Source organism: Berghia stephanieae, chromosome 10 (assembly GCF_034508935.2).
Source record: "Berghia stephanieae isolate SIO BIC M18660-M18661 chromosome 10, UCSD_Bste_1.3, whole genome shotgun sequence".
Lineage (NCBI taxonomy): Eukaryota > Metazoa > Mollusca > Gastropoda > Nudibranchia > Aeolidiidae > Berghia > Berghia stephanieae.
In genome coordinates, this window is record NC_088369.1 from 28,952,326 (window position 1) to 28,978,407 (window position 26,082).

General features: G+C 36.7%; 1 protein-coding gene across 3 annotated transcripts in view; it reads left to right on the top strand.

The window, feature by feature from the left end:
- The first annotated feature begins 249 nt into the window (after window positions 1-249).
- The window catches only part of LOC144980938 (DNA polymerase alpha catalytic subunit-like), a 68,573-nt gene continuing 42,740 nt past the window's right edge, over window positions 250-26,082 (top strand). For 2 of the 3 annotated variants that reach the window (XR_013646989.1, XM_078928917.1), the window contains exons 1-8: window positions 1,036-1,114; window positions 2,848-2,972; window positions 5,933-6,029; window positions 7,461-7,541; window positions 9,039-9,160; window positions 14,029-14,144; window positions 14,392-14,657; window positions 18,070-18,175. Coding sequence is in view for 2 of the 3 variants with exons in the window: in XM_078928917.1 (XP_078785043.1) it covers window positions 1,051-1,114; window positions 2,848-2,972; window positions 5,933-6,029; window positions 7,461-7,541; window positions 9,039-9,160; window positions 14,029-14,144; window positions 14,392-14,657; window positions 18,070-18,175 (977 nt within the window). In the remaining variant the exon portion in view is untranslated. Of the gene's footprint in view, window positions 475-792; window positions 899-1,035; window positions 1,115-2,847; window positions 2,973-5,932; window positions 6,030-7,460; window positions 7,542-9,038; window positions 9,161-14,028; window positions 14,145-14,391; window positions 14,658-18,069; window positions 18,176-26,082 lie in introns of those variants that run through there. The other variant, XM_078928918.1, reaches the window with a different exon arrangement.

The following is a 26,082-nucleotide window of genomic DNA, read 5'->3' on the forward strand; positions in this document are numbered from 1 at the left end:
CACAGCATCCATCTACGACAGTTTAGCGTATAACGGAACGTTATCCCCATAATATGCTTTTTTTTTTTAGTTGCTTCCTTCGGCACCCCCTCCCCCCACAACTAAGGTGATCTCATACCTATTTTTACCACAAGGCTCCCTGATTCTTTCTCTTTCTCCTTCGAGCCTCGTCATAAATCTAGCCCCTCCCACTAGGACGTCTCGCTTGATTTAGCCCCACTCATCACAGACAGGTTTTGTTGTGGCAGTGTGCAAAAACAGAAGGGCGATTGGAAGCGTGCCTACTTTCCGCATGATTGATTTTTGGCGGGAAATATTTCCTGCTGACCAAGTTAGTTATACTATACTCATCATTCGGAATTGAAAATAAATGTTAATCACTAATCAGTTCAAGAACAGCAAAGTGAATTTTCCTTGCTTGGTTTTCTCGAAAACCTCGCTGAGATTGATCATGAAGTTAGTTTTTTGAGGAAGGTAAGTTGCTTACTACGTTTTTTACTTGTGTGAATTCTAAATGTTAAGATTACTGATTGGCATATAAAACAACTGTTGAGAATTATTAGTATCATTTACTGGATATTGATATCGGTCGAAGAATTCTGATGACTGCAATTCATTGGCTCAAACAACTGCCGTTATTATTAGTAAGACTTAATGTGTTGATACCGCTTGCTTCTACTGTAAAATGTGTCATCACGCGGTTCAATCTATTTTTAGTATCAGAATCTCTGATCACAACAAAGACTCATCTCCGAGGGTACCTAACTCTCCCATTCTTCCCCTCCCCTTAAGCCTAGTGGAAAGAGTTGTCAGCCCTTCTCGCTCGCGCGAAACACAAAGAAAAACTGCGGGAAAATGGCGCCCACAAAGGAAACTGACACTGCTCCAGAAAATAACGGTACGTTGTGCTTATTTATCTGTAATATACTGCAATTTATGTAGCAATTATCATATTTTATGGTGGTTTTTCTTGTGTGCTATAATTTAAGATTTCTGTCGTTTTTATGACTGTTTAAGTTAAAATTACTAAAATCACCATGGCCATGCGCGATGGTCCTAGACCTTGATAATCTTGATGACTCAACTTCAGAGCTTTGTCAGCTTTTTGCGCAGGGTAAGAAAGGATGAGAAGATGACGGAATCTCCTTGAATTTATTTTTTGATTTTAAAAAATTGAATTGTTGGCTGAATATTTTAGATATAATGGTGCAAACAATTGATACATTTTCTGGATCGAATGGAAGTTGTTTATTTATTGTGCATGTGTTGTCATCTTTGTTAAGAACTTTTTGTTTGTTTTTACTGAGTATCGATTTCTCTAGCATTCTTTGTTCGGACGGAACCGCCTTTGTTTGAGCGTGATAAGAAAAGTATTGAACATTTATTGCTGTGTCAATTACTATGTGCGTGTAGTAAATCGAGTTTTGAAAATTTTTTCACGGCATTTCATCAATGGTCCAATATTTTCTAGATACGGCACGGGAAACTAAAAACCGCTATAACTTGACTATAACAATAACAACAACAACTTCTCTCGGCTATCACGATCACTACCAGTGCAGGCTTCGTGATTTTGGTCTTTTTTTTTTTTAGCTTTGTGTTAGTAGCATTGTGTAGAGTAATATCCAAACTTTTATGCTTTTTTTCCTGCTTGTATTGTAATTGTAAGTACCCACCACCGTTTATTTTCATGGGGATCTAAATGTTTAATTTAAAAAAGTTTTTTTTTTTTATCTCGTCTCTCGTAGTCGTAAGGTTTGTTTGGCATTCTCTATGCTTCCTGCAAAATATATTTCAGGTTGTTTGCTATTATTGTTATTGAATTTATATTGATCATTAAAAAAAAAATTGCATCGTTCATTTTATTTTGGTCTTCTTTACCCTTCTCACTAGCACAAGCTTGGGTTTATCATTGCTATTACTTTACTATATCCCTTGAATTGACAATATAATTCCCCCCCCTCCTCTGTGGTGTGGGTTGTCAAGATTTATAACCGAAAGAACTTCTTACCGTAATTATTAAGACCTTTAGAATGTGTATACAACTGGAAACAAATATATGGGACAGAAACTTGATGACTTGATGGCAAAAATCAATTGGTATTTTTTAAATATCGATTTTACTAATATCGGACTTTACAAAGAAAACAAATTTAAAAAAATGAAAAATAAAAATAAATTGGAAAGTATGTATTACAAATATAAACATAGTAAATGATAGTAATGAAGCTATTATGGACAAAATTTTGGGTAATATGATTGGGCAGCCATTATGAGAAGATAATGAAGACCTGGCATTTTGGCACAGAGTTAAAAAGTGTCTGCTCATAGATATAGAGCCCTGAAATTTGTCATGAATAAAGTTTAGATGTTATTCTAAAGGCATATGTTTTTATTTTAGAAACACTCTGTAAATAATAAAAAAATATACGCAATTGAAAATTGCCACATCTTAACTTAATATAAAAAAAAAATGATACCAAAATGTCTGCGATATTCCTCTTCATAACAAAGTTATGCATCTTTAACTGAACCCCCCCCCTTCCCCTAAACACGAACAACTGTTTCCAGTCACAACTTTCTAATGGGCGAGTTGGATCACAAATTGTACTTTTGTTCTAAATCTCGAAATCTCACTCTATTGGCAAGCATATACACTTTTCTTGTACTTGTATTAAGGTTTGCAGTCCTTCCTTTTACTTTTTACATTTGCATTTGAAATTAAAAAAGCTAGAAGATTTTGATCGCTTTGTGGTGTAAAATACAAACTTGAGTTTGAAAAATGTTGCAGACTATTCTATTTTCAGCATTTACAGGTTTGAAATATCTTAAGCTTCTTCCTTTCAGATGCTGGGAACTTCTCTCTTGCTCAAAGTCGTTCACGGAGACAGAAGATTGATAAAAAAGGCCGTCTTTCTGCATTTGAAAAATTGAAAAAAGCAAAGGAAGAAGGAGTTAAGAATAAATATGAGGTATATCTTTTCACAGATTGTTTTAAATTGTCGTAGTAATGCTATTTATTTGTGTTCAAAAAGGCAGAATTTGACAATCTTATTAATGTTGTATATCAGTATGAAAATACTTTCTGGCATCCAGGTTTTGAAATCTGGATTATATCTATCCTTATTTTAATAAATCAAATGAATGATTTTCTGTCATGCATACTTTATTAAGCTTTATATAGACCTGTAAATTCTCAGTCAATTTGTCGAATTCAAATATTGTACAGAAGGAACTGAAGAAAGAAAGAATTCATGATTCATAGTTGAATAACCGTAAAGTAATTAGGAATGTTCCACAGGGATATGCACAGCTCATGGGGCCGGCCGTTTATATTAACAATGGATATATTGCCAAGGCTAAGTGATGCTTTTTATAATTGTCTGAACACATCCCAGTGTATTTTCACACATCCTTCATGAACTTATTTTTTCACTTTCCAAACCTGTTGTGATCCCAATGCTAGCCAATTTTAACTGAGCTGCTGTTTAGTCTAAGCCAAAATTGACCACATTGACCTGGTAGAAAGTAAAATAATGAAAAAGTGAAATGCGATCGTCGGAAACTAATTGTAGACACTTTCAAATCGAAAGTTATATGATTGCTACAAACGCATCTCGATTGCCTCACGTTGTAAACAAACTGGTTGACCGTTTCTTCACTGATTGAGTACCTGATTATAAGGAACAATGGTAAGTAGCCTAATTAATTCCCGTGCAAATCAGGACGTTTTCTGCCATTGTTTTGCTCAAGCCCAAGCGAGCTTGCTGTTTTGTGGCGATTTGCCTTCATTTCGATTCTTTGAATTTTTCCGCTACGCCTGCTGAAGTTTCTTCTTGATAATTCTACTTAATAATTCAGTGTATTGACCAGAAGTCATATTTATTTAAGTTATTTTTTCTGTCATTTACTGATTGAAAATCAAGTTTGCTCATTGCTACATTATTTTAATGTTCTCACAATGCCTAAGCTGTTCGTGGATCGCAATTCAGACTTGTCGATTATCGATAAAGATGTGAGGAATAAATTCAATTGGTCATGGCTTGAAGTTAAAGATGATAATGGTGATTATTTTTCTGACTATGTCAAAAAAATTCCAGAGGCAGGAATATGACTTTGATGAAGTCATCTTTACCTATATGAATGACATGCTTATTTAGCATTCCTTCTACATCAAATTGTGGCAATCATACTTCCAGTAAGAAATAACACCCACTATTTTAATATATTGTATTTATCACTCTCCTCTCCAATGATGCCCTTATTTTTAAAAAAATAATTGAATCTTCAGTTTGTCGAAGAGTTTCAGTCAATTTTTATAGAGCTCATTTACAGGTCTAGTACCTAATTATAAGGAACATTGGTAAGTAGCCGATTAATTCCCGCGCAAATTAGTTTTCTGCCATTGTTTTGCTCACATGAGCTTGCTGTTTACTATTCATTTAGATTCTTTGGCTTTTTCCGCTACAAAGAGTTTATATATGTTTCATTATGTTGGATGATTTTAACTAGGTAGTTTGATATTTTTTCAAAAGTAAAAATTTATAATTAATTTTTACATATACAGATAGGCCCTATGATACCTTACCTTTTGATCTAGGATAAACTGTTCCAAAATTATGATTTTATTGCTCAAAATTTACTATTGCAAAAAGCTCAAAATCTGTGACTGAAAATTCCCCCACTGGACAAGGTGACTACTGATTGAAATGGGACTTTAGCATAGAGAAAAGAGGGTTGGTCATTTGTGGCCTTCAATCTTGATGAAATTTGACATAGACATATAGATAATTTGATTATCTAGATGCATTTTCTTTTCTCTTTTTGCTATCTCAATTTTGAAGAAAAATGCAAATGTTTTAAAATGACGTAATTTTTATCAAATTATAATTTTTGACATAATGTACCATAATTGATTTCTATCACGTTAAAATAAAGCTTGATCTCTGCTCTTTAAATTGATATCAGAACCGTTCAGATACGTTGAAAAATATGTGAAATTTTGTTATTTAAATTTTAACCCAAACTAGCGCTTCAATTTTCCAATGGCTAATCGGCACCTGTCTGGAATCAGACTACCTATTTTAACTACAATTCTAGGTGGATAGTGTCATGGTCTCAAGTGAGTAAAGAGCTACTCGACTATGCATAAAGATATGTAGAATGAGGCCCCAGAATTTACTAGTTACTATAAATGAAAAACAATTAACGATTTGTTTAAGATGAAATAGAAAGAAAGATGAAATTTAATTAAAAGAGATAAATAGTGATTGTGGTAGTTACAAATAGAAATGTGAATATATTACGTAACTTATGATGATATGTCTGGTTCGTAATGTTACGTTTCCAGGCAGTTGACAGGCGTGGGTTCTATATTCCTCTGATAACGGGCTCAGGCTCGTAAAGTTCCACTTCCAGGTAGTTGGGAAGGGGTTATTCAGGTATTTCTTCGGCAGAGGGCTCAGGTTTGATCCTTAAAATGTTGAGTATTACACCGTCAAAGGTAAAAGCTCCGGCGTCTTGATGGTGGAGATAAAATATCCACAAAGTACCAAAAGATAAAAATCTTCAAATATATATGAGGAATGGAGCGACTGGCCGTCCGGCATAGATTGTAGAGAGAAGTGAGTGTAGAATGTTAGACCTATCAGCTTTTATAATAAGTGGCTACGTGACAGAATGTAGAACGAAAAGTATTCACTAATTACAAATTAATTCGAGGGAAGGCTATAAAAGGAAAGACGATCTAATATTAGAAGGTAAAGTTTATCTAAGCCTACTGAAATATAACTGGAGTGAGATGAATTCAGTTCTTAATAAAATATAATTTAATAAGATAATTGTGAACAACCTTTACTGTGACAGATAGTATATGATAGTAATTATTTAAGTTTAAGAGCAAGATTTTGATCAGTGCCTTTTGCTTTTTCAGATTGAGGAGGAGAAAAATATCTATGACATAGTTGATGAAGGAGAGTATTCTGAATTGGTGCGACAGAGGCAGGATGATGATTGGATTGTTGATGATGGTAAGATTCTATTCTTATCACTGAAAGATCAGTATGGAGTTCACCATGATTGAAAATAAAACAAATTTGTTTGTTTTCCACTCATATGAACTGGAGGGATAAGTTTTTTGAAACAAAGGGGTTAGCCATCCTTAAGTAAGACGGACACAGGAGTCTAGCTGTACTTAGCCTAGGCCATTGTAACCTGTTCTGCCCTGGTTGCATCTGCTGTGTCGACTGTTAACTGTTGTGCCAAACCAAGCTTCAGTTTCATTGTTTCATTTCGATCGTGACCCTTGACTTGATAGTCTGATAGTATCACCAATCATGGTGATGCTATCGGTGAAATGTTATCATTTTTGCAGTTGCAAAAATCAATTTAAGCAATGGGGAGGAAAAGTAGTTCTTTTTTCTTCTTCCTTCTTTTTTTTTTCTTCTTCTTCCTTCTTTCTTTCTTTTTTTCTTCTTCCTTCTGTCTTTCGCCTTTCTTCTTTTTCTTCTTCTTCTTCTTCTTCTTCTTCTTCTTCTTCTTCTTCTTCTTCTTCTTCTTCTTCTTCTTCTTCTTCTTCTTCTTCTTCTTCTTCTTCTTCTTTTTCTTCTTCTTCTTCTTCTTCTTCTTCTTCTTCTTCTTCTTCTTCTTCTTCTTCTTCTTCTTCTTCTTCTTCTTCTTCTTCTTCTTCTTCTAGAAGTAGAATTTACTTGTTTTTTCCTCCACCACAACTGATCACCAGTATAAATCCTATTTACTATTTTTATTCATTGATTTTATTTAATCTCATCTGCCCATTTGTGTCTTGTGACGGCAGATAACTTTGAGGTATCTTTTCATTAAAATTTTTGAAAGACTGATTAGAAATTAAGCATTATTAATTCATAAATGGCAGCAGACATTGTACTGATTTAGGCTTAATATTTGAGTTAATTTTATCTTGATTTCTATTGGTTTTTGATAATGTTCAGTTATATTATCTACTTGTCTTATAAACTAGCTCATGATAAGTATGGGAGTGGTAAAAAGATAGACACTATAACTTTCTGGCAACCACTGGGCAGTGATGTATAGGAACTTCAACCTGTTGTTGTGAGACTTGTTGGTCTGTATGCTAATGGGTTATTGTTATGGAAGCATACACTTGCTTCTATTTAGGTTTTTTGATCTGAAATCAAGAATTTCTGAATTTTATGAGTAATTGGAAGTATGAGTATGAGGATAGATAAAAAACAAACTAGACAAACCTATCTCTCTACGCCTTATTGAGTTACAGAATGATTTTGTATTTATATTTCATGTTGTTTTTGGTTGGGAACATTGGTAGATCTGTTCATCAGGAGCTTTGAATAAGTTCCAAGATTGATTAGATTACTTTTGAATTATGATTTTCAATTATTAAATGATTTAATGTGCAGAACGTTTTTTGAATTAACAATATTGGTTCTGTTTCTACGATCTAGATGGTGCAGGATACGTCGAAGATGGCAGAGAAATTTTTGATGACGAGATGGATATTGATGCTCCTTCTTCTGTTGATGCAAGTGAGTTTCAGCTGTACTTAAAATTAAAGGATGCTGTTAAAGTCGGTGAATGCATGCATGGTAGATTGCTGTCTGTGGCCAGATGCCAGCCTATAAAGATTGTAGGAGAAAGCATGGTGGCCAGGGAGAAAAAATTACTCTCATTTCTTAAATCATATTTTGACACTTGTGGAAATTTTGGTGACACTCCTGTTTTTGTGATGTCAGACTAGACGAGACTGATACCAAATGTCAAAATTAACACAAAACTAGTGGTGGTCTGGTTAGTTAATGTCCGATGGGGGTTGATGGATGTACACATGTGGCTTTTTCTCTGTAATAGATAGTATGGGCGCTTATCGGCTTCCCTCCTCCCTCCCCCCAGGGTATCAATTTTCCGTATATTAATATTTACAGAATTCAGTATGTTATAAACCCTCAGTATATTTTCCAATCACCTGCTGAGTGGGAAAAAGTAAGTACATAATTTCTTTTTACTGGAGTTCAGCACTTAGAAATGGGTTGGCCCATGTGTTTGCATAAAAGTTCAGTCAATTTTTGTCTCTTGAGATGGCAACCCTTCTCTCAGTAGAATTCATCACAACAGAAAAATGATCAATTCATAAACTATTCAGACTTTGTTAGATATATTTTACAAATTATTATAAATCATAACCACTAGAGATTGTAGCCTGCTTTGTAAAGTAAAAACAGATACTCTCCGGCCAAAGTTTTTCATCATTTCTTGATGTTGCAAACTTTATTAGTAATATTGTAGGCCTTTAAAATTGTTTTGTGGAAAGGACAAATCATATATTTTCTAAAATTAAATTTGTCTAATGCGAAGAGTGAATGTACAATACTAATAATAGTTAAAGTGTTATGTAACTTAACGATGATACTATACATTGTTTTTGCATTTTGTTTTGAGTTTGACTGATGGATCGATACATTTTACTCGCTCCCTTTTTGACAAATTGTCATTATCACCACTGAATTGTCCTTTCTTGCGAAAATAATGTCTTCCATAATCATCAAAATAATTATCAGTTATATTTATAAATAATGATAATGAATGTTACTGTTGATTATATTGAATTCAAATGTGGTTCCTAGCAGGTATCTGTCTACTTTCAGACTCTTTAAATCTGCCAAATATATTTTGATAAGAGTCAACTTTAGCCCTTTTCCCTTGTTGACTTTAGTTTTATTGGTGTAGCCAAAATAGGTCTGTGGTGTAGCCACGGATAAAGTCAGTTAATTCATTGTACCTATATGGGGGTTATATTGCCTTTACTTAAAAAACAAAACAAAAAAATCTACTGGCTGCAGGCCTTTTCATAAAATGTCTTGAACCGCTCAGTCTGCAGGTTTTTTGAGTTTTTTGCTCCTTTGTGGTGAATGTTGCGGACTCCATGACAGAAACTAAGTTTGATCTGGCATGTTAGTTTTTTTTCTTTCTTATCCTTATATTAATTTTTTTTTCTACATTTAATATCTTTATTTTTTACATCCCAGGAAAGAAAAGGGATGAAAAGAAAAAGAACAAGAACATTGTACGACCTGGGGCGAAGCCCAAGCAGGATATCAAGACCATGTTTGCTGCAGCTGCATCAACTTCAACCAAGAGAAAATCTGAGGTATTTATTTAGTTGTAAATATGTACAGACAATATCTTGTGAAGCATGACTTCAAGCACAGCGCAAAGAGCATCAAGGCTGATCAAGACTTTTGCATTCAATCCAGATAGAATTTCTGACTACTCACTTCCAAATTTTACATTTATTGGCCATACCTTTTCTTTTATCCAATTTTTTGCACTTGCCTTTTGGATGTCATTTATGAATTATCTTAGTTTTAAAAAATGGGTCTATGAAAGTGACGGTGTGAATTGTCATTTGTTTCCTATGCCTGCCGATTTATTTACTTTCAGGGATGGCTGCCATTTTCTTTGTGGATGTAGTCAGGTTTTTAAAAAAAATTGTTATCTTGTGATAATTGCCTACAATGATAAATGGAGTGTCGGTCTCAGTGGTTGTGATATGTTGAGACATCATATCACAGTCACTGTGACTTTCTCTCTGTTTTTAGTGTTCAAGGTTTGATTTTTTGGAGTTTATTGTTGCATTAAAAAAATAAAAGTACACTCACAAGTGATGTGTTTTTAACTTGATGTGTGGTGGAACAAACAGGTGCAGTTTCCCATCTCCATAAATTGGCTAGAGTGTCAATTTATCTCAATTCCTCTAGTTTATTAAAAATGGGACTTACAGGGTAATCTTCAGAATTTTCCTTCTTTCGCTTTTTGTCACCATGTGCACTGTTCCATATCTTTTTAAAGCTTTGCTTTGAAACCTTATGTTCCCCTTTCCTGTTAACTATGCTTATTTTACAAAATATTTTCTGTTTAAGGTTTGTTGTGGTTTGTGCATAACAATTGTTGGGATTGTGGAGTGTTAAATGTGTATAAAAATAGTTTGATTAGAATTTTTGGTGCGTTACGGGGGGTTGTATCATAGTCGGTGACCTTGCTTCTGCTTTTGTATTCCTGTCTTTATTTTAGGTTGATTAGTTTACTTTGCACTTGTAACATAACTCCTCCTCTTCCCATTTCTTATTTGACTTTCCCATATTCATTTTAACGGGAAGGAAAATGTCCTCGGAGTGTTGTAAGCAACATAACTCCCCAAAAAACAAACAAGGTGTCTTGTTTTGTATTGTTTAAGTATTGTCACAAATATTGGAGGTTGTTTAGCATTGGATGGGATGGGATGGTTATCAAAGTGGAGGTTGGGTTAGAATGGTTGTGGTGCGTTATTGTTGAACGTATCACAGTCATTGTGACTTTATCTCTGTTTTTAAAAAATTATTCATGTCCTGTAGGCTGGATTGGCTTTGCTTGACTCTCCCCCCCCCCCCTCCTCCTTTATGCTCAGTCAGCAATTTACATGTTTGGCCACTGTGTTTATTTTATTTACATTTGGAAGTCTTTAAGCATTACATATTGGAACAAAATGTAGGCTGGGTTAGAATGGTTGTGATGCGTTTATTGTTGGTCGTATCACAGTCATTGTGACCTTACCTCTGTTTTTAAAAAAAATATTCATGTCCTGTCTTTACTTTAGGTTGATTAGTTTACTTTGCACTTGTAACATAACTCCTCCTCTTCCCATTTCTTATTTGACTTTCCCATATTCATTTTAACGGGAAGGAAAATGTCCTCGGAGTGTTGTAAGCAACATAACTCCCCAAAAAACAAACAAGGTGTCTTGTTTTGTATTGTTTAAGTATTGTCACAAATATTGGAGGTTGTTTAGCATTGGATGGGATGGGATGGTTATCAAAGTGGAGGTTGGGTTAGAATGGTTGTGGTGCGTTATTGTTGAACGTATCACAGTCATTGTGACTTTATCTCTGTTTTTAAAAAAGTATTCATGTCCTGTAGGCTGGATTGGCTTTGCTTGACTCTCCCCCCCCCCCCCCCCCCCCTCCTCCTTTATGCTCAGTCAGCAATTTACATGTTTGGCCACTGTGTTTATTTTATTTACATTTGGAAGTCTTTAAGCATTACATATTGGAACAAAATGTAGGCTGGGTTAGAATGGTTGTGATGCGTTTATTGTTGGTCGTATCACAGTCATTGTGACCTTACCTCTGTTTTTAAAAAAAATATTCATGTCCTGTAGGCTGGAGGATTGGCTTTGCTTGACACCCCGGTCACTCTCATCTATGCTATCTGCGATTTACACATTTGGCCACTGTATTTGTTATAATTAAATTCGGAACTTGTAAAGCATTACATGTGTAACAAAGTGTGGGCTGGGTTAGAATGGTTGTGATGCGTTTACTGTTGATCGTATCACAGTCATTGTGACTTTACCTCTACTTTTATATCATTCCCATTTGGATCTGGTTCGGAACATTTTTTGCATAGTTGCCAACTGCCCTTATTTGGCAATCTGGAAGAAAAAAAAGAAAAGTTGGGGTTGTTTATATCTGTCGATATGACATTGCATGTCTCAGGATTATGCTTTTTGTTATTTTTTTTTTTTTTTGGACTTGCAAATTAAAACTGCTGTTTTGGGTTGTGACGGTATTGTGCATTGTAGTGGCCATTTGGCCGCTGTTTCCTGATCAGCTTAAGTGGCTGGTTTCTGTTGTACTGTTAACTTTGACAAGAGGTATTCATGGTCGTACTAATTACTAATTTGTCATTGTTTGTTCAACTTGTGTAGTTCCTTTGATTTTATATTTTAACACGTTTTCTTGCTTAAAAACATAAGTACTGTTATGTTTGGTTGGTATATTTCCTTTGAAAATTGAGCTTGTACAACATTGAATGTGATGTGTACACTTGGATGGAGGTAAGGTTAGAATGATTGTGATGTGTTACTGATGTGATCGTATCACAGTCATTGTGACTATCCCTCTTTTTTATCAGTGTTCATCTTTTTATAACATGGATGAAAAAGATTATTTATCATTCTATATAAGGATACAGAGACAAAAAAGGAGATTAGGTTAAAGTGGTTGTGAAATGTAACGGTCCATATCACAGTCACTGTGACTCTCTCTTTTTAAAAATTCTTCTAAACATGCTTTCTGTTGTGGAGATCTGTATTTCATGTCTGTTCTGTCTTTTAAATTAATTTTTGAATCTATCCCTGCGCAGTTTTATTGCCCCTTGCTTTTGTTGGCCGTGCTTGCCTCATTGTCTTATAAATCCTAAATACTGCTTGATTTCTATTGTTTTTTGTTGGCCTCCATTTTATCTGCTTTTACGCTTTTCTATTTTGGTACTTGGTACACTCATGTCTCCTTTCAAACGTTGCCGCTGTTGTTTGTAAGAATAAAAGTGCTGTGAAAACTTTGTTTTGTATGACTATGTGACAACTGGTAAAATTGAATTTTTCTGCTTGGAGTGAGTGGCATGCTAAGTGATCACGTGACAAATTGTGCAAAAGAACAAGTGGAGGTTGGGTTAGAATGGTTGTGAATTGTAAAATTCATTCATATCACAGTCATTGTGACTTACCCTTTGTTTTTGTTATCCATATCTATTTTGCTTTGCACAGCTTATTGCCATGCTTGCATTGTATTTCCATTCAGATTATCTGTTGTGATTTTGTAGCAGGTAGTCTGAAAAAGTTAAATTTTTGTTGGTTAGGACCCATATAGGAGAGAGTTTATGGTGTTTTATTGTGTATATCTAAGTAATGTAAGGTCTGTTGTAGAGTTTAATGTTGGATTTTATTTATGTAGAATTTCTTTGAAGAAGTTTATGATGAATGTTTTATTTAGGATTTCTACGCTTCTCCTCTCTGCCTTCTTATTTTTATTTTTAAATTGTTTCTAGATGTCTATTTCAACTTTTTTTTTTACCTTTATGATCCAAGAGGTTATATAGAAGAAATGAGGTTGTATTGCATTGGCGATGTGTCAGTTAGATTTCTGAAGAAATGAGTTTTTGCATTGATTATGATGTGCCAAGATAGCTTTTAGAAGAAATGAGGTTGTGTTGCATTGGCGATGATGTGTATTGTGTTGTCATATCACAGTCATTGTGACCTCCCCTCGTTAAAAAAAAAAAATCTTTCAAACTTCAAGCAACTTACACACCACACTTTTGCTTTTTATGGGTCTATCTACAAGACATATGCAACTTATGCAGCCGACATGGAACTGCAGATGAAAGTTCCTTTTCTGGAATTGTGATGTGTTTGTTGCCATGATCATATCACAGTTTTAGAATGGGGACTTTTGTTTGGAAATCTACCAATGGTATTTGCTAAAACTCCCATTGCAATTTCTTCACCTTTTTTTTCAAATCTCATGAAGTTTTGTTCGTTGATGGTCATGTCATATAGTCATGATAATTGGCCAAATATGCTTAAATGTTACAAGAAGTTTGTAGAACAAAAGGTGGAAGCGTTGAAGCCAGACAGATAGTAGTTTTAGGATTTACAGGGTCTTCAAACTCTCTACTACATTGATAGGAGCCATTATACCCATGACGGTGGAGTTTATCATCGTTTCTATTGCATGAAATAGACAATGGCAGTTGCTTGCAACCCTTCGAACAGGATGTTATCGCAAATTACTTTCCATCAGATCTAACACCTAGCTGCCCAATCACTGTTGGATGGCTAAGGGGGTCAGAAAAAACTTGATATATCCAAATTCCTTTGCATGTGATGCTATTGGGAGCCCCGTCCTAGCTTGATAAATCTCCATAAATTCAACAAATGTTACTGTTTATAGTTTTTGATAGTTTCACATGATGAAAATGTTTTTTTTTTATGGGAAAAATAGGAGAATCAGCCTAAATCAACTTAACAATGGCAGCTGTGACTGATTTATAGCAAAATATTGTTCTTTAACAGACTGATGTGTTTTAACAATATCTCGGATTTCAATTTACTGTATTAATTTAATTGTGGATATTTTTCCGTCCGAGTTTCAGATGGTGCCAATCATTGACATATTCTTTCAAACTGTATTTCTCTAGAGAGAAGCCACCTTGACCAATGATGACATTTTGGAGGGCTTGATGGGAAAGATATCAGACTCTTCTTCCTCTGGAAATAAAACTCAAGGCTCAAGTTCTGGGCAAAAGGCAAAAAAGTAAGGAATAAGTTTTCCACTTAAGTGAACCATCTTGAAACAAGATAATTATTTCATCCTTTTTTTTTCCCAACACATTGTAAAGGATATTGCAAAAGCACTAGTAATTAAAAAAAAATTTTTTTTTATTTTTCAAATCAAATTTAAATTCCTTTGTGAATTATGGGATTCTAAATTTATTTCTAATATTTTCGTCCTAAAAATTTCATTATTTTCATGTTTCAAATAATTTTTCTTCTTCATCTAGACCCTACAATCCATTCAACGCAGAAGTCAAGAAGCCGCCTGCATTTTCAAAACCCTCTCCTCTCCCTGTCAGGAAAAGTCCAGCATCCAAACCTGCTAAAAGAGAACTGTCCTATGCTGACAAGACCGTTCATCGTGTCATTAAATCTGTTGAGCCAGCATCTCCTGAGAAAAGAGTTGAGATTGATGTGGATGTTAAGGTGGAAATTGAAGATGATGACCTTCCTGCAGTGGATATGGATACTGAAACAGTAGATACTAAGGCTGGTATGTCAGGCTGTTTTTATGGATGCATCAATTATCTGTGATGTTATGTCTTTTTTTTTTCTTGCATTGTATCTCTCTCTCTCTCTCTCTCTCTCTCTCTCTCTCTCTCTCTCTCTCTCTCTCTCTCTCTCTCTCTCTCTCTCTCTCTGTCTCTGTCTGTCTTTCTCTCTCTCTCTCTCTCTCTCTTTCTCTCTCTCTCTCTCTCTCTCTCTCTCTCTCTCTCTCTCTCTCTCTCTCTCTCTCTCTCTCTCTCTATATATATATCTCTCTCTCTCTCTCTCTCTCTCTCTCTCTCTCTCTCTCTCTCTCTCTCTCTCTCTCTCTGCTTCCCCCAATCCTATCTCCCTGTTTTCTTTTCAACGCTTCATCTGACATCACACTTCATTGATTCTGTCACGGTATCATTCACATTTGGGTTTTTGTCAAACTGCCACATTGATGTTTCATACTTAATTTAATTAGTTTGAATGGTATTGACATTCTGCTTTTTCTTTGTTCTGACAAGTGTTTACTCATTTTTGTCATGCCTTATAATGCCTTATAACTCTTGGTATAGTATTGTTGTGACTGAGGGCAATGTATATAACCTAGTTTTATGACTTCAATAACATTTTTTAAAAAAGTGTTAAGGATGAGAATTTTTCAGAGTTAAAAAATTCAATAATGCCCAGTGCCATTTCAAAATGGATTGTGGAAAGAAGTAACTGACTTTTTGTTATTACTATATTGGTGAACATTCATGATTACACGATTTTGCAATTTATTCATCGTTGGTTTCTACTGGAAATGGATGTCCCTGTTCATTGACTTGTGATTTGTTGATTTCTCATATCACAGCCTGTGAATGGGGTCCTCTGTTTTATACTATCGCCTTGTTTATGCTAAGACACATGTATTTCTCTTCAATGTATATACATATCTATATTATAATGCCTAGCTGCTGTAATTCCTGTTAATCTTTTGTGATCTGTTATTTTGAATTCAAATCACAGTCGATGAATGGGAGTGATGGTGGTTTTTGTCAATTATGGCCGGCCTACTGAATAGTTATGGATTGAACAATGGTGATTTTGAAGTCAGTGCTCATTGCAGTCAAGGAATAAACCTTGGTTTGCCTTAAATGTTTTTATTAGCATCTGCTGTATGGGCAAGTTTGATAAATATGTTTTGATGTTACTCTTTTTTTTTTCATCAGTCTCCTGTTCTTCGTGACTAATTTTATTAAACTGATCTGATGTTCCCATTTGTCTATTTTGATATGTCTTATGATTCTCATATCACAGTAGTTGAGTGGGCTTGTCGGGTTGTTGCTTCATCTGTTGGTTTTCATTGCGAACAATTTGGAAGTAATCTTTGCTAAACTGGAACTACATTCAAGCTCACCATGTCTGGTTGATTCGTGTTACAATGTGATGACTGGTTTTATTTGAAAATGGAGAGGTGAACAAATTGTAGGTTGCTATTTTGACTAAGAAATTTGCTCTAAATTCATTTTTTCTAGATCTGGTCCAGTTTTTTTTTATTAGCAATGCGATTGGTCGAAAGTATTAGATTAGTTGAATTTAAACAACTTAACAAGATTTATCTTCTCAGTTATGTTCTGATCATCACTCATTTTACAGTGACATGTCATCAGTCATGTACAAAATTTGTTTCTCTTAGATTTTAGATAAAAAGATATCATTTTTTAAAACCTTTTTTAGTTTTAGATGTTTTCATTTATGGTTGTAATATTTTTTAATACTAAATCGTTACATTTGAATACCTGGCAGTCTGTTCTATTCCAATGATTGTGAAACATTTCTTACAAGATTCGTATCACAGACTTTGGGATGGGTTTGCTTGCTGGAAATTCATCATATTTTAGAATTTTTGCTCTCTTTACATTTTGAAAGGAAACATTTTAGAGCTGATGCCCATCATCTTAGTCCAGAATTTTTATCTATTTGAATTGAAGATTAGATTTATGTAATACTATTGAAGTCTTGTTGATGCATGAAATAGTTATAAGGTGATTCACTTCATTCCTCTTCACTCTTCTCAATAATGGATTGTGATATGTTAACTTCAGATTTCTTATCACAGTCAGTTGTTGGGCTGAGTGTAGTTTTATTTCAACACGTGAAAGTTGCATTCTTTGTGAAGGGAAGAATATGGTTAAGAGTTGACATGTGGACCACTGACGAACCTGGAGAAAGAAGGCATCTGGGACATTTGGGCACAGTATTGTTTTTGCAGTGACTGTATAAACTGATAACTTAATTATAATATTCTTGCAGCTTTTTGGAAATATTTTTTCCAGTCATCCTGTTTTATGACTAGTGATTCGTTTTCTGGTAATCGCATCACAGTTTTAGAATGGGGTGTCTGAGATTCTGTAATCACCTTCCATGAGATTTTGTTCAAAGGATTAATACGTTTATGATTTATGATTTGTATTTTATCCTGTATTTATTTTCCCTTGGGACATATTACTTAATTACTGTATACCGTATTTTAGGTTATTTTATTCATATATGATTTTTTTTTCTCTTTCCTTTCCATGGTGTTCTCATCTCCCTGCTCAAAGCTTGTGATGTGTTGTCAATCATATCACAGTCTTGAGATGGGCGATAGTTCAACTACATAACGTCCACGTGTTTCCAATTTTCAGGTTTGCAGATTGAGCCGGATTTAGAGGAGTTTGACAGTGCATTCAATTTGCCTTTTCCGACTGTCTGTTGTGGTGTCATTAATTCCTCACAGCCAGTTTGATGGGCACATTGTCTGACACGTTTACAACCCTGAACCTGCTTTGGAGTTATCAGCTACCTTGTTCGATCTCATTCTCGGTTTAAGGTTGTCAATTGTCAAGTCCCTTTTACTTATTTAACTTTCTTTCATTTTACTTTTTATATTTTCACATCTATAGAAAAAATTAGATTTGAATATTTTCATGTCTTCAAGTTGGGTAGGATATTTTTTCCCCCTCTTATGAGAGTTTTTGAAAGTTTTACCTCTTGAACATAGGATGTGGATTGACTTTTCGACAGAGGGGAGTGAGTTGCTGAAGTTGCCAGGTGATGGTGATGTGTTATTTTTTCTCTCACCCATATCACATTCATTTGGTGGGCTTGACGACCGCTCATTCATCACTTTCATTCACATCTACATTTATCATTTGCTTTTCGATAGTATTAGTATAGGTTTATAGAATTCTATAATTGTTAGACTACAGCTCCATGTTAATTCTTATGCTTTCAATGTTTTCTATTCTTCCTTTCTTTGCTTACATCTGATATTCTGTTCTTGTTCATGTGTCCCAATTTTGTTTATAAATGCTTTTCATTTTCTGCCTTGTTTTTCATTTGTGGCTTTGATAACGTTTCTTATGGCGGGGTCCCACACTGGAGGTTTCTATTTCTGTTTCCAGAGTATGATGATGCTGACAGTCTATCTGGTCTTGATTTTGATGGGATTGATGATGCCATGACAAGTGAAGGCGAAGTTAAAAATGAGCAAGCCAAACCACTTGTCAGGTTAGTAACTTGTAATATCATAATCATAGGTGGGAATTTCCCCACAACTTAGTGGTTTCCCTTTGAAATGAAGTCATGTCCCACTATATTAATGATAATCTTCCGCAGACCACCATCATGTCTTGTGTCCTGGGTGGGGTTCCTGACCTCCCATAGTGGGCAAGGAGGTACTTATTGTGTCTTCTATCCCTCTAATTCTGTTTTTCAACATGCTTTCTGCCTTTGTCTTGGAATGAGATTTCTTGGTTTTGTCCAGGCCCTGGCTGAGAGGGAAACAAGTCAAATGTTTAGTTACTTTTGGGAGATGATATATATATATATATTTTTTTTTTGTAAATCATCTCTCTGTTATCCAGTTATTTTGTATTTTTAACATATGATTTGTAGACATTTGAGTGTATTCCTCTTAGTGGGATCTTGTGCTGTTGCCTGGGTGAGATTTTAAGGTGATCTCAAACACTGATAGTGTGCTCTTGGAATCTACATCTGTTTCATACTCAGCCACGATCACTGTGGGTTCGACAGTTGGTACATGTATGACTTGGCTGCTGTCTACAGACATGCCAACCAGTATGCTTGATCGTATTTTAGTACGATTTTTTAACCCCGAATACGCGGATACGATTTTAGTGGATTTAATACGATTTTTTAAAAGATGTGAGCATTGATACACACATGTCGTACACCAACTGTTGACCGTGTTTCTGAATGAATGATGCATCACATTTACTACTATAGTTATCATTTCAGTTGCTTATATGATGCCGGTTTTCACCAATATTTTTCTCATACAGTTTTGAGGATTTGCATAGAATTATGCATATAAGCTTGTTTTATACTTTAAATAGTCTCAGACCACATTTAAACTTTTGCCACTGGGTGGGGATCCTGACCTCCCATTGCGGGCAGGGAGGTACATACTGTGTCTTCTATCCCCTTATATCTGTTATCCAACATGCTTTCTATCTTTGTCTAGGAATGAGATTGCTTGGTTTTGTCCTGGCACTGGCCGGAATCCTAGCTGGGAGGGAAACAGTCAAATGCATAGTTATTGTTTTGGGAGATGATATTTTTTTCCTTGTAAATCATCTCTCTGTTATGTATTATTATTTTTATTTTGAATGTATAATGTAAGCATTTGAGTGTGTTCCTCTTTGTTGGATTTTGTGCTTGTATCTGGATGAGACTTGTAGGTGATTTCAAACTAAGTACATTGGTGGTATGCTCTTGGAATCTACATCTGATCCCTATTTGTTCTCAATTCCCCTTTGTCTTACTTTTTCTTGGGTGCTTTAATTGTAATTCTAGAACTTTTTACTATCCCATTTTCTTCCTTTTTACTGGCGCTGATATAACCTAAATGTGTTGCAAGCGCCGTAAAACCCTTAAAAACAACAAAACAAAAACAAACTTTTGCCACTTATTAAATAGAAAATTCTAAGTGAAAATTTAATTGAACCATCATCTTTGACTATGAAGCCTTCAATTAAAAACGGTATTGCTAATTAACTTAAACATAAATGGGTTATTTCCCTTTATAATAATTTAAATTACTCTATTTTGATTTATAAAATTTATAATGATCTTTTTTTTTCTTTATTATTATTATTTTGTACGAGTCTTGAATTACAAAGTTGAATTTTTTAGAACCATTTTAGAAGTATTTAACTTGTATCTGCATACTACAGAGCTGCCAACCTACCGCAAAAAATGCGGAATTGTATGCATTTTCAGCGATTGTACGCTTGTACGCATTTCCCCCAAGATTGTACCCATTTTTTAGTGTTCGGAGTCACTTCAGTTTTCTTCAGTTTAATAGCCCGGATGCTCGTATTGCTGTTATCTTAAGTTTTCTGGATTGTTCAAATTTGTAGTCTATACCAATTCATTGCTCTATTATTCTAAAGTGAACCCACTCCTATTGTTTTAGTCCGATATCATGAAATCGAATATTCATCGTAAGCCCGGAAGTCTGTTTCAAGCTTTTACTTTTAGGCTTAGTTAATTTCACAATGGTTAGTTTCCATCGATTTCAGGATTGTACTCATTTTTATGAAATCTCCCCCATTTTGAGGTCCCATTGTACACATTCTCATCAGATGGGGTTGGCAGCTCTGATACTACATACTTTGCTAATTTCCCATCATTTGACCAAAGTAATAGTATTAGTAGTATATAGAAGTAGTAGTAGTAGGAGGAGGAGTAGTAGTGAATGCTCAAAAAAAAAAAAAAAACAGAGAGAGAGAGAGAGAGAGAGAGAGAGATATGGATCATTAGATAACATATATGGAAAATATCTTGCTACTGTTGCAAATTGTCCTCTATTGAATTGAAGACCACTCTCCCAGATATTTTATCTCAAAACTTTCTCATAACTGATGTACTGGGCTAGCAGATATCACCATCACAACTTCATCAACATCTCTTACCATCAACATCATGACAGCATTACTTCTACAACTGCCATCACAGCATTGTCACTGCCACAACCACCACCACATCACTTCTACCACCACCGCCACCACAGCTTCATCACCACCACGACCACTAGAGCACCATCGCTAACAACAACCAACACTTCTTCCACTGACACTATCATCAATTCTACCAACATGTTAAGGGTCTTTTGGTCATTTCTTTGAGTGTTTCGAAAGCAATTTCCTTTGATATTACAATTTCTGAGCCTTATGCTAATTTTAAATGGCCATCATTAAGTTTTAGTTTCTCGATAAATCGATAATTTTGTAATCACTAGAAGAGATTACTTGAATGATGAAGATCAGAGTTTATTTTGATTTGGGATTGATGTTAGCTTTTATATAAATTTTTGTATAGTGCGCACTTTTTTTCCACGTGTGAACAAAATACACTTTTTTGCTAAAAAATACACTTTTTAGGGTCATGGAATACACTTTCATCCGGGGAAGGTTGGCAGGTCTGTGTCTATGGCATTCAACACTTTCAGACGAAGTGACTTGCCAACTTTGACCCATGGTACAGGCTTGCCAACCAGTATGAATTCTCATATTTTGATACGCTTGAGGGTCCAATTATGGGGATGTTGACTAAAATATGCTAAATGCAAAAAAGTCAACAAAAAGGGGAGATAATGATAAAGTGGAATGGTTGAATGTCATTAAATATCGAATTTCTAGATGAGAATCTGAATAGCCAGACAGAAGATTGTCATAGGAATTGCAGGTTTCTCCTTCCCTCTACTAATTTGACAAGTCTCCATAAATTCTGCAAATGTTATATTTGAAATTTTGGATGGTTGCACATGTTGAAAATATCAGTGATGATAATCTTCCGCAGAATTCCGGGATTTTGGGATTTTCTCAGAAATTTTTCCGCTGATTTTGCTGTGTCAAACACCATACAATGCCAAATACCATTCCCAATTCCCTTTTCTTGTATGCAGAAATTGGTGGATTGCTCCACGGCCATCAGTGCTAGCAGCCCTCCTTCCTCTCCTTTCTAGGGTACAAGCACTCCCTCTTCAATCCATCTCTCGACTTCTACACGAAATTTAAATTCCTCTGAGCGGTGTATACTGACAGAGTAGTCTCTCTCTCTCTCTCTCTCTCTCTCTCTCTCTCTCTCTCTCTCTCTCTCTCTCTCTCTCTCTCTCTCTCTCCAATTGCATCATCACTCCCACCACTTTTATTCACCACCTCCACATCACCATCACTACGACACATCATTACTACTAAACTACCACATCATCACTAGCACCACCACCACAGCATCATCACTAGCATTCATACGTCTATTACAACCATCACCATCAATACCACCACTAACTACAACAGCTGCAACCACCACTATATCATTTTCTTCACTCACACCACTACTACAACCACCACCACCACCCCATCATCATCATCACAACCAATACTATTACAACTACCACCATGACATCATCTGCACTCACACCTTAACTACAACCATCACCACCACCCACATCACTACCACAACCCACACATCATCATCACTACCACAACCGACACCAAATCTTAATCACTACCACTACTACAATTAATATCACTTCATCATCATCACTACCATTATAAATACAAACACCATCATCACAAGTACTACACCCACCACCACCACCGTGAGGGGTATCTATGCTCTTCATCCTCATGCACAGCGTCAATCTCTTCTTCCTCTTCTCCATCCTCTTCTTCAGTCACTACAGTCCAGTATATGTCTCGCCATCCCGTCTACGTCAACATTGTTTGCTGAATTCACCCTCGTTACCAATTCACCCTCGTTACCGTTCCATGCTTCCATCTCGTACATCAACCGTCACTAGGCTTCACCAGCCTTCACAACACATTCTGGCTTCTCTTCTCATTCTCTTCTAGCATCTACCTTCATTCTCCAATCATATGTGTGCACTGCACTGTGGGGTAAGGAACTCTCCTTTTGTCCATCTTTTGGTGCTATGTTATACCAATACACAGCCTCTACTGGACTCTTTCTCATTCTTTCCACCATGGCCTTGATTGTCCGGTGGTGCCGGTCTGTAGATTGCTCTGAAAATTCTCTTCACTCCCCACTCTTGATGCAGTTCTTTGATTTCCACAGACTTGAACGCTGGAGAATTGTCCAATAACGCCTCCACCACCGGCCCCCTTTCTAAAAACACTTGCTCCACCATTTGTCTACCATTGACAAATATGGCATACCACATCTGTAGCCAGTCTCGTCCAATCTCTGTCCACACTTAGTACCCCCGCTTCATGTCGTTGAGGTGCAGGGTGAATACAACCTGACAACCTCTTTGTCTGTTTCCTTCTGCACGTCTCCGTTCAGTCTCTTCGCGAAGAACCACGGTCTCTCTACCCCCATATGATGTTGCCTTTGCATCTCACCCACTTCTTCCACACTCACACTGGCAGCCTCTGCCTCATTCACCAACAACTTTTTCCACACTCTGGTGAGCACGTCTGCTTTATTGCCTGCCGATTTCACCAGACGAACTGAAACATTCAACTGCAGCTCTTCAACGAGGCTTTTGAAAGTCCCTAATCTTCGCTTGATCAAGATTTCTGCTGCGTCTTTCATTTTTGCCCTCCTCTCTCTGCTCATAGTCATAGTTGTTTTCAGCCACCCCTCCACTGTAGCAGAGTCCGTGGTCTTGATGATGTTCTTGATGCCCCAATTCACGCATAGGTTCATCCCTTTTAATACTGGTTTAAGCTCCGCTATGTTTATGTGACTGTAGTCATCTTTCTTTCTCATCCATGTGCCGTCTTCTGCCACAACATCAGCAATATCCAACACTACTCTTAACGCCATATCACTGGCATCTGTCCACACTGTCCCTTCCTCTGACTTTGGAACTTGCCATCTACCTCTCACATGGTCATTTTGCTTTACCTCTCTCACGTCCTCCCTCATCCTGTCTCTGGTTGCATCTCCCACATAACCACTCCAGCTGCTTCCACCCTAGTGCCGCTTTATGTAGCTACATGCTGTTCGCAACCATCCAGCGACTGGATAATGCCTCACCAGCTTGCCGCATGCTGAGAACAGCTCCTTCTTCATCATCTCATCTTGCACCTCTGGCACCTGATTGGCCCTTCTGTACTGCAGCATACCATCCTCGCCTCAATGCAGCTTGAGCCCCAGTACAGCACCGCCCTGTAGCGCCTCAGGTTCCTTGGATTTTAGTCCATTTCTTTTTAAGTGGTCCACAACGGCCTTGGACGTCACCTTACGCAGGTCGACATATATATCATCTATGTATGAACTGGTCCCAGCACCCACCTGCTCATCCTTGTGCAGAAATTTCTTCGAATCTTCGACATAATGATGGGTGCCGAGCTCAGTCCAAAGTCCAGCCTTGTAAGACAGTAGTACACCTTGTCGTTGTACTTTACCAAATGGTGCTTCCACAGGTTCTCTGTCACATGTACCTGTAGATATGCAGCCTTTAAGTCAACTATCTCTGCCTCCCCGTCTACCTGACGCCATTCTCTTAGATTTTCTCCACAGATATCAGCTGTCGTGGTGTGGCTCCTTACGTGAGCATTAAGCTCTCTGAAGTCAAGTACAGGTCGAACTTTCCCCTTGGTGGATTGCTCCACGGCCATCAGTGCTAGCAGCCCTCCTTCCTCTCCTTTCTAGGGTACAAGCACTCCCTCTTCAATCCATCTCTCGACTTCTGCGTCGTAATTGACCTTCTTTTTATCATCTAGGCACATTTTGTATTCACCGACTCTGTTTTTCAACTCCGGTGCTCCCTTCTCAATTCACTTATATCTCACTGTCCACTTTTCTCCATCAAACCATACATCAAAATCCTTCTCTTTTATATCAGGACTCCTCTCCTTACAGACCGTCATGGCACACGCACCAGTCTTGCCAAGCTTCACTTCTCGTCCCACCACTGTTACGCCTCCCAACCTGTCAATAATATCCATCCTACGATGAAATCCACACCTCCAACTAATGACTGCACAACTCAATGACCGGCACTCTGTTGAGCACACTCTGTACCATCTCCAGCTGGCAACTAGCAGGATTTGTATCTTTCTCTTTGCAAAACTTTATCATGTGCGGACCTCCGCATCTATAGCACTTAATCCTTTATCTCTGCTTACAATACTTTATAGGGTGTGGCCCTCCCCACTCCCAGCACTTCATCTGTCCAGATCGTTTTCTGTTCTTGCTGCCAATGCCTGCTCCTGCACTCACCACCCCAGCAGTCACTCCCGCTCAGACCTCTTTAGAGTAAATCCTCACCCTATCCAACAGATCTGCTACTGGCACACTATCTGCTCTCGACCTGTTGTAGCTCCATCGACACTCTTTCGGGAACTCCAGTGACAAGAGCCAGTCGCACTACACGCTCCATTGCTGCCCCCACAAACCCGCTTTCCCTTGCCAGTTTCCTCAGTTCTGTAGCATAGATATTGATTGTATATTGATTGACCCTCCACTCCATCATAGTGATTTCAACTTCTCGAATGCTACAAATGGGCTGTCTGAAAAAGCTTTCAGTAGTCCTTTTTTTTTCAGTTTTCCGACATTCCTCCTGACATCTTCTGGCATCTCAAGACTGCAAACGCTCCCCCTTCAAGATACATTGGTATCAGCTTCACCAGATCCGCCTCTTTTATATCCAGGGCTGAGAATCTTCCGCCTAAATGGTAGTTTATCTCTGCTCATCCCCATCACAATTCCTCCTTTTTCTAATTTTTTTGGATAAATAAACAGTACAGTGATTATTCGGAGTTTTGAGAGTTTCTCAGAAATTTGCCGCTGAATTTGCCTTGTCAAACATTTTCCTCAAAACCACAAAATCACCATTATGTCTTATGTCATATTTTGACACCTTTGCTCATGTCATATTTTGACACCTTTGCTCAGTCTTGTGAAATTTTGTGACGGTCCGGTTTTTTATGAAGTCGGGCCAGACAGAATGGCACCAGATGTCACAATTGACACAGAAGACCAGTGGTGTTCTTTGATTAATTAGTTGATTGTTGAAGGGGAAGGGGAGGGACAAATGGGTCTGGATTTTTTTTTTATCTGTCGTAGGTAACTATTGCCTTTTTAATCTCTCTCTCTCTCTCTCTCTCTCTCTCTCTCTCTCTCTCTCTCTCTCTCTCTCTCTCTCTCTCTCTCTCTCTCTCTCTCTCTCTCTCTCTCTCTCTCTCTCTCTCTCTCTCTATTTTTTGGGTTTTTTTTCCCTCTTTCCCTTTGCCTTTCTTCTTTTTTTTTTTTGATATAGAATTCATGAGATCAATACATAAATTATTCTAGTAGAGGTCTTTCTCCCACCCCTCTGTCTGTCTGTCTGTCTCTCTCTCTCTTTTTCGCAACCATCCATTAAATCATCTGGTTATACAGAGATAATGTATTAGAATAAAGCAATTGTGATTGGCTTAGTT